We start from the raw sequence: 14,671 nt of genomic DNA on the forward strand, positions 1-14,671 counted from the left end.
TTTCGTGGACAATGTTTCCCTCAGCAGCAGCATGCCTCAGGCAGCAACTGGTCCTCCCTTCAAGGAATCAGTGGTTACAATGCACCGTACCCCCCCCCCCCCTCGAGAGGCCAGCGTCATGGCAAGAGAACGGGTCGGGGCCCTACTCCTAGAGGCTCCCCAGCCGCCATCGCCAAATGACCCAAAGATTCAGATCTCCACCCATGCCTCCCCGGGCGGAGATCGGTTAACATCTTTTCTCCAGGCATGGGAGGGGATTACCACAGACCGTTGGGTACTGTCAACAATAGCCCATGGTTACTACATCGAGTTCAGCCGGTCATCGACATTCAGATCGCCAAAGAGAAGACGTCTCACATCAGATCAACTTCTCATCCTTCTTCAGGCAGTAGAATCGCTGCTGGAAAAAGGAGCCATAGAGGTTGTGCCTCTATCACAGGTAAAGGAGGGTATTTATTCAATGTACTTCCTTGTACCCAAAAAGGATCTAACCAAGCGCCCTGTTTTAGATCTGCGCCCAGCGAACACATTTGTAAAACCTCATAAATTTCACATGGTGACTTTGCAGAAAGTAATCCCCCTGCTCACACAGGAGGATTACATGGCAACACTGGACATGAAAGATGCATACATTCATATTTCAATGTTGCCAGCGCACAGGAAATACCTGAGGTTCATGATAGAAGGCAGTTCAAAGTACTACCCTTTGGCATAGCCTCAACGCCAAGGGTATTCATGAAGGTACTGGCAGTGGCAGCAGCACATCTGCGCAGATTGTCCATCCGGTTTATCCTTACCTCGACGACTGGCTCATAACCGGGGATTCTTACGAAACATGCTTCTCAAATACCCCTATAGACCTCTTGTTCCACCTGGGCTTCTACATTAACGAGAAAAAGTCCAGTCTAGTCCCCGGCCAGGTCAAGTGATTCCTAGGGGCTCTAATTCGGACAAGGGACGACCTCGTCTTCCCCCTCCAACGAGAGGGTTCAAAACATGCTATTTCAGATCCCTCAGTATGTAGCCAGTCGAGAGGTGATGGTACGCAACGCCATGCGGTTGCTAGGTATGATGGCGTCATGTATTTACTTGGTCCCTCACGTGTGCCTGTGCATGCGCCCAATGCAAGAGGGCTCAGCAGCCAGTGGTGTCAGACCAGCAGACAATGGTACGATCTAGTGGTTGTCTCGCAAGCCCTGGTTCTCTTGTTGCGGTGGTGGTCGAGGGAGAACCTTGTGAAGGGGAAATCCTTCACCACCCCTGCAGTGGAGGCCACTCTAACCACAGACGCATCCCTCACAGGATGGGGGGCTCAACTGTCCCATCAGACTGCGCACAGAGTTTGGACTTCAAGTGTGGCGTCCAACCATATAAACCTGCTGGAGTTGCTAGCGGTATTCAAAGCACTGAAGGCCTTCCAAACACATCTACAAGGAAAGACTGTACTAATCCTCACGGACAGCAACACGGCCATGTACTACCTGAACAAGCAGGGGGGCACTCACTCTCCAGGACTGTCCAAGCTGTCCCAAAACATCTGGAAGTGGGCTATCAAACACATGTTCCTGTTATCACAACATGTTCCAGGGGAACTCACTCTTCTGGCAGACGGACTCAGCAGAGACTTCCCTCTACCCACAGAGTACGAATGGTGATTACATGGAGACATCGTCTTCAACATTTTCGCAGAATGGGGTTTCCCAGAGATCGACTTGTTCGCAACTCTGGAGAACGCCCAATGCCACGATTGCGCCTCCAGGTACCCCCAGAACCGCTCCAAGGGAAACGGACTCTGGATAACATGGTCAGGGAAATGTGTCTACGCTTTTTCCCCCCCGACTCCTCTTCACAACAAGATAGTGCACAAGATGCACCAGGAACCAGTCACAATGATACTGGTGGCCCCCATGTGGGCCCGCCAACCCTGGTTCGCTCATCTAATGGAGATGTCTTTATCTCCTCCAGTGAAACTTCCATGCCCGTACAACATGTTCTCGCAGGACAGGGGCCTGACGCTGCACCCATACCTGCAGACCCTGAACTTGGCAGCCTGGCTCCCGATGTCGTATAATTTGGACAACTGCAACTCCCTCAGAGATGCATGGACATTCTCAGGGAAGCAAGGAAACCGAACACTCGTTAATGCTACTCCAGTAAGTGGAAACTGTTTGTCATTTGGTGCAACTCAAAGTGCATCAACCCTGTTGACTGCTCTCCCACACATAGGGCCTCATTACAAATCTGGCGGTCCGGAAATAAAGGTGGCGGTCCGCCTGATCCCGACTCCTGCAGGCGGGAGGTGATGTTCCCGCCAGGTTTGACTTGGCGGGTTTAACACCGCCCGCCTGCAGGCGGACGAGGAAACGCCGGCAGCATTACGAGATGCTGCCGGTGTTTCCATGATCCCCATTCCCATTGAGTCCAATAGGACTCAATGGGAATGGGGTTTAACACCATTCCGCCTCCGTGATTCCTGGAAAACCGGGGTTGTAATGCCCCGGTAATTCCGGGAATCACGGAGGCGGAATGGTAATACGAGTCCGGCGGTAACCAGGCAGTTTTACCGCATCGGTTACCGCCGGACTCGTAATGAGGCCCATATTGTTTTATACCTGACTCACTTACTTGACTTAGGTTTAGTCTTTAATTCCATTGAAGTTCACCTAGCTGCACTATCCGCCTACACTACGTCACAACATAAGGTGTCTTGGTGGAAGGTTCCAGTTATTAAAGCTTTCATGGAGGGAGTGAAAAGAATTCACCCTCCTATATCTTACCCAGCTCCAGGATGGGACCTGAACGTCATGTTAGCCAGACTAATGGGCCCCCCTTCGAGCCCATGCATAGACCGAGCGTAAAGGATCTCACTCTTAAGACTGCTTTCTTAATAGCTATCACCTCCATCAGGAGAGTGAGTGAACTACATGCGCTCTCTATCTTAGACCCCTTTGTAACAGTTCCCAAAGGTAAGGTGGTTCTACGCACACACCCTAGGTTTGCGCCTAAATTAATTTCAAGGTTTCATGTCAACCAGTCTATAGAACTACCAACGTGCTTTCAGAACCTTTCAAACTTGGGAGAGAAGAGCCTGCACACACTTGATGTGCGCAGGGCGGTAATATTTTATATGGAAAGAACTCGTCCACTAAGAAAGACTAATCAGTTCTTTGTCTCAGTGGCGGCAGGAAGAAAAGGAGATGCAGTTTCCAAATCCACTGTCTCTAGATGGATTGTCCAGTGCATCACTCTCTGTTACACTCCTGCTAAGAGAGAACTGCCCTTCAAGCCTAGAACACACTCTACTCGAGGCACTGGGGCATCCATAGCATTCATTGCAAATGTTCCCCTTGAGTCCATTTGCAAAGCGGCAACCTGGAGTTCTGCACACACCTTTACAAAACACTATTGTCTAGATGCTCATTCTAGTTCTGATTCACAGGCGGGACAAGCAGTACTAAGACATCTTTTCTCTACTGTTCCTTCTCACAACCCACCTCCAACTCCGGGTACTGCTTGCTAGTCTATGCACAGCATGTGATTCTAAGCAGATTAACAAACATCAGAAGACATGCAGTACTTACAGTGAAAGCATTTCTGATGGTTGTATCTGCTTAGATTCACATGCGCCCACCCTTCCTCCCAGCTCGGATGGAAGAAACATAGACATCTTATTACTTTCTCTTTTTCTGTACTCGCTCCCGTTAGTCATAAGGCTCCTTCATGGCATAAAAAATACAATCAGAGGGACCTCGACACGTGAGGGATTTTGGGTACACTACACATCACTATAGGGATAGTGTTACAGACACGCCTATGTGGACGTCCCCTTTCGACTCTCGAAAAACAAGATGCAATACTCCGCGGTGACCACTGGATGTCGGACTATATGCACAGCATGTGAATCTAAGCAGATACAACCATCAGAAATGCTTTTACGATAAGTAATTTATGTCATATTGTTTGATGTTGGCCTCATAATTGTTGTTGGGCACAAGTAGCATGTGTTCTTTATAGAACCAATAAAATTCACCAACTGCTATTGAAAAGAAATAATGTGACTTCTCAGCATTGATGGAGTGCGTTGGTCGAGGTTGTGATTAAATGTTGGAATACCCTTTGAGCTGTCGCTGCCACGTCTGATTATGGCTGTCCTGCCTATTTTATGATTCTCTCCTCATGCTTTCTCTATAGAGCCTTTTGAAGATGCTCTGCGGGTACCCCCTCCAGCTCAGGCAGTGGCCTCAATGGAAGAGCAGTTGAAGTGTGAGCCCTGGTACCATGGAAAAATGAGTCGTAAGGATGCTGAAAAGCTTCTAAGGGGAAATGGGGACTTCCTGGTGCGGGAGAGCACTACCACGCCCGGCCAGTACGTGCTAACGGGACTCCAGAACTCTCAGCCCAAGCACCTTCTCCTAGTCGATCCTGAAGGAGTGGTGAGTTGGCGAACGTGCGATAGAAATGTGTGAACCTAGATTAACATGTGATTCATTTACTGAAATTTTATATTCTTTCTGACTGTAGGTCCGGACCAAGGATCACCGGTTTGAGAGCGTCAGCCATCTCATCAGCTACCACATGGACAATCACCTACCCATCATCTCGGCGGGTAGTGAAATGAGCCTCCAGCAGCCCGTTGAGAGGAGAGTATGAGCTCTGTAGTGGGGCATGAAAATGGTTCCGTCCTGGAGACAAACGGACTCCCGATCTGCGTTTACTCTGGATGTTGGAGTCTGGGACCACTATCCAACACTGCCATGACCACAGCTCGCTGCTGGTACTGTGGAACATTTTCTACCTGGCAGGAACCTGGCCAACATTTTACTGTTCGGCAGATGGGTATATTTCCCTAATCAGATGCTATCTCTTGCACACAATCTCTCTTTTGCACTCCACGAAAAATTTCATACAATCTTCCTCTTGGGATGAACTCCCTCAGTAGCGATTTCATGAGTCCTTGGTATGCTCCAGCAAACTATAAGCGGTATGACTTTTGTTCATGGAGGGGGCACAGAATGTGCAGCCGCAGTTTTCCCAATACTCTTGGAAGTGTCTCTGCCTGAGCATGGTCTCACAGCAAGAGTGTGGAGTGCTCATCACTCCTAATGTTTAAAAGGGAATAGTCCATGTTCCATCTCAGGAGGTGCTGAGGACAGACATTCTGGGTCACACAGCGTCCCTCACTGCACCCAGTTCTACTCTCCCAGTTGCACAATTACATGTTAATGGGAGTTGTACTTTCTGTGTTCACACTCTTGCTGGTTGCATCAAACGTGACAAGACTTCGGCCAAAGGAGCTTTTCACTTCAGCTTTTGGTGATATTTACCAGAGAAGTTGATATTCTTTATTTTTAAAAGATCGCGTTATGCATTTTCATTTGTTTGGCAGCTGGGTGTCAGTGATGTGGCTAAACCTGCCAAAGAAGAACTGGGTCAAGTGGAATATATTTTAGACTACTTTATTTGCATTCTTATAACAACCAGTTATAATGAGCAGATTCAGAGTATTAAAACAATCTTCTGACATACTCTGCCAACTCTTCAAGCTACCTTGGATTTGGCAAACTGCTTTGAAGCACAGCCATCCAGCTATATGGCCCGACAAAGTTTATTACAATATTTTGTGATAGGACTTTGATTCTGAAGGATTTGATTCGCTATTCGGGTTGAGAGCATTGAATATATTGACTTGGCTGGGTTGGGTTTTCATCTTTCTAACATTTTTCTGTTTATTGGCTTAGTTTTTATTTTAATAGTTGCCATACTCCATTCCATGTTATAATTTAACTTCACCTTGACGCAGAAGGTTTTGTTAATCTGGGGAGATTTATCCTCCCTAGTGCTGTCCGTTTGTCTAGTGTTTTCTGCAACCAACACAAGCCCTGCTAAAACACTGGTTAGGATTTTTATCATGCATCTTAAATTGAATTTATTTACCAAAAACGGTTAGTGTAAAAGTATTTTGCTATTTACAAAGTGGGTTGAGCACCTGCCCAGAGACCCAACTGCTCGAAATTACAAGATGGTTCACCCATCTTTTCCTCTTTCCAAGGTTGATCTAATCGAGTTTTATAATACCACCTGTTTATATAGAGGTATGTCTGCTCTATAACTAGACATCCTTGTTCCAGGCTAGACATCCAGGCGCCAACAGGAAGCAATGTGTGTTGTAAAAGGATTTAACAGCATGCTGCAGGTACATTGTTGGTCACGGGGCAGCTGTCCTTCTACATCCAGCAACTCTTACCGAATCCATTAATTGCCCATATTTGAATAGATCGCCTTTTAGAAATGTAAAAAGGGAAAGCCCCCTATGAAGATTTTTATTTATATATCTTTAGTTACATTGCCAAGATATACCTGAGCGTAACTGCCTTTTCTAAATGTCCAGCGTCATAAAAACCCTTGCATTTTTTAAGGCCTTCTTCTTTCTTCAAAAATCGCAAGAATATTTGTTGGGTAGTAGTTTAATAGGTTAGACCCCTAAATAGATTAGACGCCTATTGATTCTGTCCCCTTTCGAAGTATGGTTTCCCTGTTTGTCCTCTTATTATTTCCATTATTTGCCACAGAGCAAACATTACGCTCGTAATGGGCCTAGAGGAGAGAGTGCCTTTTTCTAATTTAGAGTACAAGTAAAAAGTCATATAAACCAAAATAAACTTCACAGAAGTAACTACAAAAACAATAGGACAGTACCATACAGTTCTACCAAAGTTCAGTCTTTACTAAGTTCATTTGGATTTTCAGTCTAGTGGGGGCCCGCGGAATATGACAGAATTGTTAAAGCATATTTCTTATTAGTGTTTGGAGACGTTGCCACATTAGAGAATCCTTTTTTGTTGCTGTATTTGCATGTCTGTTTTAAGTCAATTTCGTAGCCTATTTTGTTAATGCTGGTAAAGAATAGTTTTTTTAAAATCCTTATTGGTCTAGTCTCCAGACCAGGAACATGCAGCTACCTTGATTAGTGGATGCCCAGAACTATTCTGTGGTAACCCTAATTGTGGCTTAAGGACGAAGGGGAAAGTCGGTCCAATCAAAGATTTCCACGCCTGAAAGGATGTGAGATTTTAATGATTGTGCAATACAAGATGAGAATAAAGTTCAGGCGGGGTGGTAGGTGCAATAACTGTGATAGGGTAACATTGGTCCCTTTCATCATCGGGGAGGATCAGACAGTGGAAAATACTATTGCTTTTCTGCAGGGGCTGATGTTTCTATCAGGGCCCCAGATCCAAAGCGGCTGATACCATTACAAACATCCATCATATATTTTGCATGCAAACAATTTGCAGGTTGGTGACAGTTCGAAGCCCATGCTTACCACTCTGTTGTAAGCCAAAGTAATGTTTACCAGAACACACCCTCTCCTCCAGCCTAAGTTTCACTGTTTAGGTTTTCCACAGTCTCTGTGAAACTCTGGGTTTAAAAAGAACTTGCTAGTCTTTTTTTTTGTTTTCATTACCTTCTTTTCTTCACTCCTGGGGACAGTAATTTCCCTTCCACGTCCCTCTTAAGAAATTCATCATGCTGAACGTTTGTATAATATACATAGCAAAGGTTGATCCCTTGCAATTTGCAGAATTGGTTAATATTAAACCTGCTAATTAAGTATAGCTATTTAAAGCAGACACATAGCCCACTGAGCTTTTTTGCCAGCCAGGTGTACTTACATTGATAGTTTAGTGGTGCATGAAATGCTTACTTGCTCAGAAAAATAAGGGCATGCACCTCTGATCAGACCAAAACGCAGACTTCCAGTCTAGACCCGTCAACCCTTCAGAACAAATACCCGGAATTCAGCCTAAATAGATATTTCTTTCTAGTCGCATAAAAAGGAAGATTTGCCCCCCAGGGAATGCTTTGGGACAGGTGATTACTTTTTCTGATCATTTTCGAGTGTTCAAGTACTGGTTGTTTTTATTTTTTTTTTATAGAGCACTCAAGAATGTTTTCGTGTCTGGTGCAAAAGGTATTTTGTTTTAAAAAAAAAAAGAACACCTGCCCTCTTGACATTATTATTTTAAGTATTGCCAATTTTGGCAGGTAAGGAAACTGAACGCTGTGTCTCTAAAGGAATTTTTCTAGGATTGCATCAATTAGGGAAGCTGGTATTAAAGCTGTGCTCTTCAGTTTGCACATTGGTTTGGTCCCTAACCACAGGTCTGGCCATCTCTTTGCAAGAGGAGTGGAGGGGGATGCCTTGGACAGTATTTGCTAGCATTTGTGCTTGTGGGGACGTAGGATTCAAGTCCTGTAAAAGGTAATTATGGGGCGTCTGCTTTCAATGCTGTCCTAGGGCGAGCACAGTAGCATGGACTGAGAGGGAACCTTTGAGTGTGAACACAGCAAGTCAATTCCCAAAAGCACAACACATTTCACTTACCATCAGCCTGTGACTGAAATTGTGTGCCTTTTCCCTCTTGGAGCTCTGCTATCAGCTCGACTAGTTTCATGATGGCAGAACTTTTGATGACCTCCTACTGTCCTTGTTGTGAACATCCATGATACCTGGCATCAGGAGGGTGCTAGAACTGTTGATATAACTTTAGGGCACAGGAACGCTATTAGTTAATGCTTTCCATCAACCAGAAGCATTACTGTACATTGAACATCAAGTGGACTCATCTCATTGGCAAAGCACAGGAACCAACGTGTGCCAACGTTCCTGTTAGCCAAAGGCTGTCTTCTGGATCTGCTCTCGACGCGCCTTCATCATCACCCAGTCACCTAAGCCTTTCAATGATGTCCAGAGACACTGGGTCTTGTCTGAGGCATACAGAGCCCAACATTATACATCATTGACAATGGCGCCTTGACAACAAACTGCCCTCTGGTGACTAAGCCCATTTGCGCTGTTTATTTTTTTGTTTTGTTTTCTTGAAGACCGTGTGGGTTCCCCTTAAGTCTGCCAGCTGTCATTCCCCTTGCACCCAATCTCTTTGGAGCACTTTTTTTGACGAAGGCTTGGGACATGTGTCTTTCTGAAAGAGAGCGCTTCAAGGCTACGACATCAGGTTGTCAGCAGCTTTCACAGATCCATCACTGCATTTTGAATAATACTCAAAGTTCAGAAGGTGTCCTTTGCCTGTCTGTTGCAGTCTCGTAAAAGTGAACTTTCCAATATCTGACAAGGACCTCTTCTCACTTTGGTGTCTTATTTAAACTACATAGTTGCCCAGGTGGATCGATAGTCATTTTGCGTGTAATTAGTGCAGGCTGGATTGTGAACTGAATCAGACTCAGCGTGGTCCTCAGTAAGTGGCCAATTATATTGGTGTCTATTAATTGGGATATCAGAATTCCTTGGGAGGTGGCTCTCTCCTAGAGAACAGTCAGTCTCCCCTGTAAAAACATCATGTTTGGTGACTTGTCCCACTTTACCCCACCCAAATATTTTCTAAAATACTTGTGGTTTTATTTTTTTAATTCTTTCTGGGGGTAAGAGGTCCACATAAAGAATATTGAATTTTATGATGATGTTCTTGAGAACAGTCAAACTTGCATCCTGAGGGGCACCACCCAATGGTGTCTGAAAAATAGAAGTGGTGGGATCCCTTCAGAAACATGGTTGAACATTGCTGCTTCCTACAACATAGGCCGCAGTCCACATCATTGCCTACTCCAGAGCCCCAATCTACACATGTACACTCGCCTGTCTTCCCACCTCCTGATGTGTAAATCGGTTTGTATACATCTCTTGCATGCACATCCTTATACCAAAGTGTAGCTATCACACCATTGCATATCATAGCACCACTTGGTGCTTGTCTTCACAATATATTCTTAATGACTATTGGTTGATTTATGGATTTGAAATGTTTTGCTTACTGGTATTATTTTTGTTTTCTTTGTATATTTCTATTTTATTTGTTAATGGGCCTTGATCATACCAAAGGAAGAAAAACACAATGCTTATTAAAGGCAGTATTTCTTTATGAAAAAGACTCTTGCCAAGGCTTTCTTCAGTGTACTGTGGTTTCTGTGTAAAGGGAATTTCTGCAAAACCTGCAGGTCCTGAAAAAGAAGTGTTCATTGGCATATGAGTGAGGCACACAGTTCTTAAGTTGTTTCATGTTGGGCGTGAACAGTATCATACACCTTTGCATAAAAATAAAACACATTGCACCTACTCCACTGACACTCTGATGTACATTTGTATGCAATCTAGCAGCCTCCTGTAAACCCTGGTCTACCTTTACCCAGATAATATCTCAAAGAATCACCTCAAGTTGAGGGTAAATTATCCTGTCTGGAAAGATGAAGATTCTGAAATAAACTACATAACTGTGAAGAATGATGGCTAAAAATGCTTTTAATTTATTCCAATAACTGGCAACTGCTCTTGAAAGCCTTCCATTCCATTGTTTTTTAGTCTACGATACCATTACAGAAGTATACAAATAATGCAAGTCAGGCTTGTTGTCACCCCAAACGAGACAGTACAGCTTGAACTGCCAGGACAATCCTTTCTGCCCAAAATCACTAACCGCCCTAGCCATCTTTAGGCATCACAGGTGAGGTACCTTGGGTCCCAAGCTACACACCAAGCTTGTGATCCTCTTGTAGACTTAACCATGACACTTAGGGTGGAATTACAAGCAGAGGAACAAAGTCATGTTCCTATAAAAAAACAAAAGGGGTGATGGCTGGGAGGTTTACCATTAATCTTAACCTATGGAATTGCTCTGGACAACCCTCCAGACCATCATTCTTCTCCTGCCAAGCCATTACAGAAAGAGGGAAGACCATATGCAAATCGTGCTTGGTGCCTTGGGCCTTTTGGGTTGAAACCAAGCCCGATTTGCATATGGTCTTTCCCCTTTGGTACTGGCTTGGCAGCCTGAAAAACAATGGTCTGGTGGGTGTCCAGATCTGTGCCCGTAGTTATGATTTATTCAAAACCTTCCTGCCATCAACATTTGGTTTTGCTTATGTTCTTATAAAATAAAATACACTGAACCCTGATACACTACCACCATAGCACATATACTGCTGATACTCCTTCCTCTGTCCCCTTTCGTTCATACATTTGGGAACTTAATGAAATTCAAACCAATGGCAGGGTGCATGACTGGGACATACTAGAACCCGCAGGGTAGTCATTAGCCCCAAACACCAACCGCCAACCTTTTTTCTCTGCTGCCACGATACTTAGGCATTCTTCACGCAGCAATCCTGAAAAATTAATATTTCTACATTTTTTCCCCCCTACTTTTTTTATGATGATCTAAAAAATGGAAAATCAAGAGACATATTTGCTGTGAACTTCTTTTCCAGCGCAGGGTATTGCATCGTTTTACTGACGCACAGTTTTTCAAAGTCATTTTCTACAAAGAAATTACTTAGAAAAAACTCATTGAAATATATAGGGGGGGTTGAAAGGGGTTAAAAGGGGTGTGGGGGTAGGTGTAATAGGGGTGTGCTTGGGAGAGGACCCCCCACCAAATAAAAAAGGTTTCTTATAAAAAAATGTGCGTCAGCAAAGGGACATGGAGCCCAACGCAGAACCCACATGCATTCTGCCAGGAGTGCCCAAGGCCAAACCACGCGTGGCCTTCTTTTTCTTCACCATTCATTCTCTCTTCTGTCAGTCAGAGATTGTCTAATCTGGTGGAAATAGCTCCCTGGTGACTGCTGGTGACCGCCACTGATTGCAAGACATTCATTGACGGCAAGAGTTGGGTAAGACATAGGCCATTATTCTTGGAGGAATGTCTGACTCGGCAATAAGTTGCCCAGAGACAATAAATCCAGGAGTGTCTTTTGGAGTCTCTTTGGGCCTGCACACCATACCAGGGGCAAAACTAAAATGTCTATAAATCCAGTGTTGGCATCTGCGGTGCTTTCAGAGCCTAACGCAGGTTCCGACATGGGGTGCTAACTCAGCATCCTAATGCTGGCCACAGGCTGGGCCTTGCAAGGCTCTCTGGGAGGAGATCTTGGAATATATGAATTGCTTCATTAAATCCTGAGATAAACACAACTTTGCATAAACACTGGAACCCATTGAAAAATCCCTTGGCGTATTCATAGTGTATACTACCTCAAGTCTCCACATATTCTGCTCCTTGAAACATTTTAGTTGACTTTATAGGAAAAATGGCAGATCCTAAATAGACTTACTGATCAACAGGCCTGAATGTCAAATCCAGAAATCCACATGACGGAGGTGAAGGGCCCTCGCCAATTGCTTCACAATCAGTCCACCCTCACACTTTCAAGTTAGTTTTTATTTTGACTCCCTCCGCTGCAGATTCTCCAGTGGATTTGACTTTACCTTTTGGAATGTTCTGAATTGGGTCCCCCACAACCTGAGATATTCACTGGGAAACTTCAAGGCAGATGAAGCTCAGGGTTTATATTTGTCTTCCACACGCTACAAACCAGAGTAAAAATCTATTCCTACACCATGCTTTACCAACTAGACTGTGTAATGCAATGCATTTCAACATATGCAATCTTTACCCCATGGACCTATTGCTACACCATTGTTTGAACCACACGAGGGATTCCTTTTTGAGCGTTTGCGTACATTCACATTGATCCTGATTAATAAATGATTGTTTGTATAGAAGAGGACTTATTTAAGGAGGATTTTGGGACACGCCCCCATCTGTTGCACCAAGTAACAAGAAGCGCAATGCTAAATACTGCCAAAGGTGGATGATAAAAAGTATTTATCCACCAACTCAGTCTTCAGTGATGTTGCAATCCCAGCATGATTAAAGCTCCAGCCGATCCTACCACGCGGCCACTAAATAAAGAAGACGGACCGTGTGACAATATTGTCGAGCACAATGTTCAGAACAGTTATCTTCACTTAAGGCAAGCAAACTTTGTGATACTTGCAGCCCGCAATTTAAGTTTTTGGAAAGATGTGGCAAACTTTGCTAACTATCTACATTTGAGAAGGATCTCAACAACTTTTATATGTGATTATCAGATGAAACACCAGTAGCTATGAACTATTTGAAGGGTGTGGTGAATCATGTGGATACTGCCTGAAGGGCTGTGTTTCTCTGTCTAGATTCCCACCATCCGGCCTAGTTAAGAGGCACAAAACTACTGCTTGATGCCGATAAGGCACTTGACTTACCTTCTGCAGGCATGCCGATATTCCCAAAGGTTCAAGTTAGTGCTTTGATGGCTAAGCCCCTTTCTGGTATTTCAAAACAAGCATGAAAGCCAGCCACTCAAGGGCCGAACAAATGAAAACACTAACTCCTTTCAAGCTTCTCTATGCTTTCAGTCCTCATCCCAGGAAGCATTAAGACAGACCCTCTAGTAATCTGGGAAGAAAAAGGCAAATGCTACAAAAGGTTTCTACTCAGTTTCCTCTTCCTCAGGCTCCAAGCCAAAAACCTGGCTGCCCAATTGCCCATTCACATGATGGTTAAGTGATGGTTCATTTTTCTATCTGCCTGGGAGGGAGTGACCAACGATCCACAGATCATTTTGATTGTGAGATATGGCTACTATTTACCACTTCAACATCTCCACCGCTGTCTCAATGCCCTTTCCTTATATCTTGTATCTGAAAATTACTGACAAAAGCATCTTGGAGCCTGTTCCACCATTGGAGATGAACCTGTGGTTTTAGTCTATGTTCATGGCAGTGTAATAGAAAATCAATTCAGGTGGCAGTACAATACTGGGCTTGTCAATTTTCACTCGCTCTTCTGGAGGGGAATTTCAAGATAGTAACGCCAACACAAATCCTGTATTACCTGCACCTGGGGATTGGCTTTGGGCACTCATCCTGCAGAATGCATATCGCCATATTAGGTTTCGATCCTACATCTCAAATTCCTGTTTTTCTGCATAAAACAGTCATTTTCAATGTAAGGTGCCTCCTTCAGGTTTGAACACATCACAACTATTCCATCTCACCAAAGAGAGATGTGTTAGTTTCTCCCACTATCCAGGATTTACCTTCATATTTTAAGGCTGGAGTTTTCTTATATAATTATACTGGTCCTAGAATATGTTGGCAAGGCTGTATAGTGAGAGGAAAACTCATTGCTTCTACTTAAACATTGGGTGATATTAAGTATAAAGTGTCTTCACATAGGAAGGGATGCACATCTACTCTCACCTGCCTGGCAGACTGACTGTTAATTGGTTCGTCTTCATAGAAGGCATCAGAGACGACCCACAAATTATTCAACCTGACTGAAGCTATGGATCAGTCCCAAGAAAATCAACTCTGATTCCGACCCAGCCAAATGTTTTATTAGTTTCCTATGGGACACTGACTGAAAAAGACGCTTTCCAACCCTATAATGTAATCGGGCTCTCTGCACCAGCTGCCAAGATTTCGAAAAAAAGGGCAGTTTCAGAATTGCTATACTAGAGATTGCAAATGTTTATGTCCTCATGCCTCCATGTTGTCCACTTTAGGATTGCGGGTGTATTGAATCCAACTACATTTTGCAGCTTGCTGGGACCAGGAATCTAAAACCACAGACGGATTTGCTATCTGCTCCCCAAACGCTTTTATAGGTTCTAGTGTAGTGGATCCAGGCTGGCAATCTTGTAGAGCAAGTTACCTTCAAAGAACCAGAGACCACTATGGCATTCTCATGATCAGACTCTCCACACAAAAGCATATTCCAGATCATGCATAGTTCTTTCGCAATGTTTTGATTTAACTTGGGTTGGTTTTTTT

The 14,671-nt window shown here is 44.2% G+C and overlaps 1 protein-coding gene across 4 annotated transcripts in view; it reads left to right on the forward strand.

Annotated features, from left to right (window-relative positions):
- The window catches only part of SHC1 (SHC adaptor protein 1), a 604,616-nt gene extending 594,671 nt beyond the window's left edge, over nucleotides 1–9,945 (forward strand). For all 4 annotated transcript variants that reach the window (XM_069650221.1, XM_069650218.1, XM_069650220.1 and 1 more), the window contains 2 exons: nucleotides 4,192–4,433; nucleotides 4,522–9,945. In XM_069650221.1, the coding sequence (XP_069506322.1) occupies nucleotides 4,192–4,433; nucleotides 4,522–4,650 (371 nt within the window). In that variant the 3' untranslated portion in view covers nucleotides 4,651–9,945. The remainder of the gene's footprint in view (nucleotides 1–4,191; nucleotides 4,434–4,521) is intronic.
- The last annotated feature ends 4,726 nt before the right edge of the window (nucleotides 9,946–14,671 follow it).

This window comes from Ambystoma mexicanum, chromosome 1p, assembly GCF_040938575.1.
Source record: "Ambystoma mexicanum isolate Mex_15411 chromosome 1p, UKY_AmexF1_1, whole genome shotgun sequence".
Lineage (NCBI taxonomy): Eukaryota > Metazoa > Chordata > Amphibia > Caudata > Ambystomatidae > Ambystoma > Ambystoma mexicanum.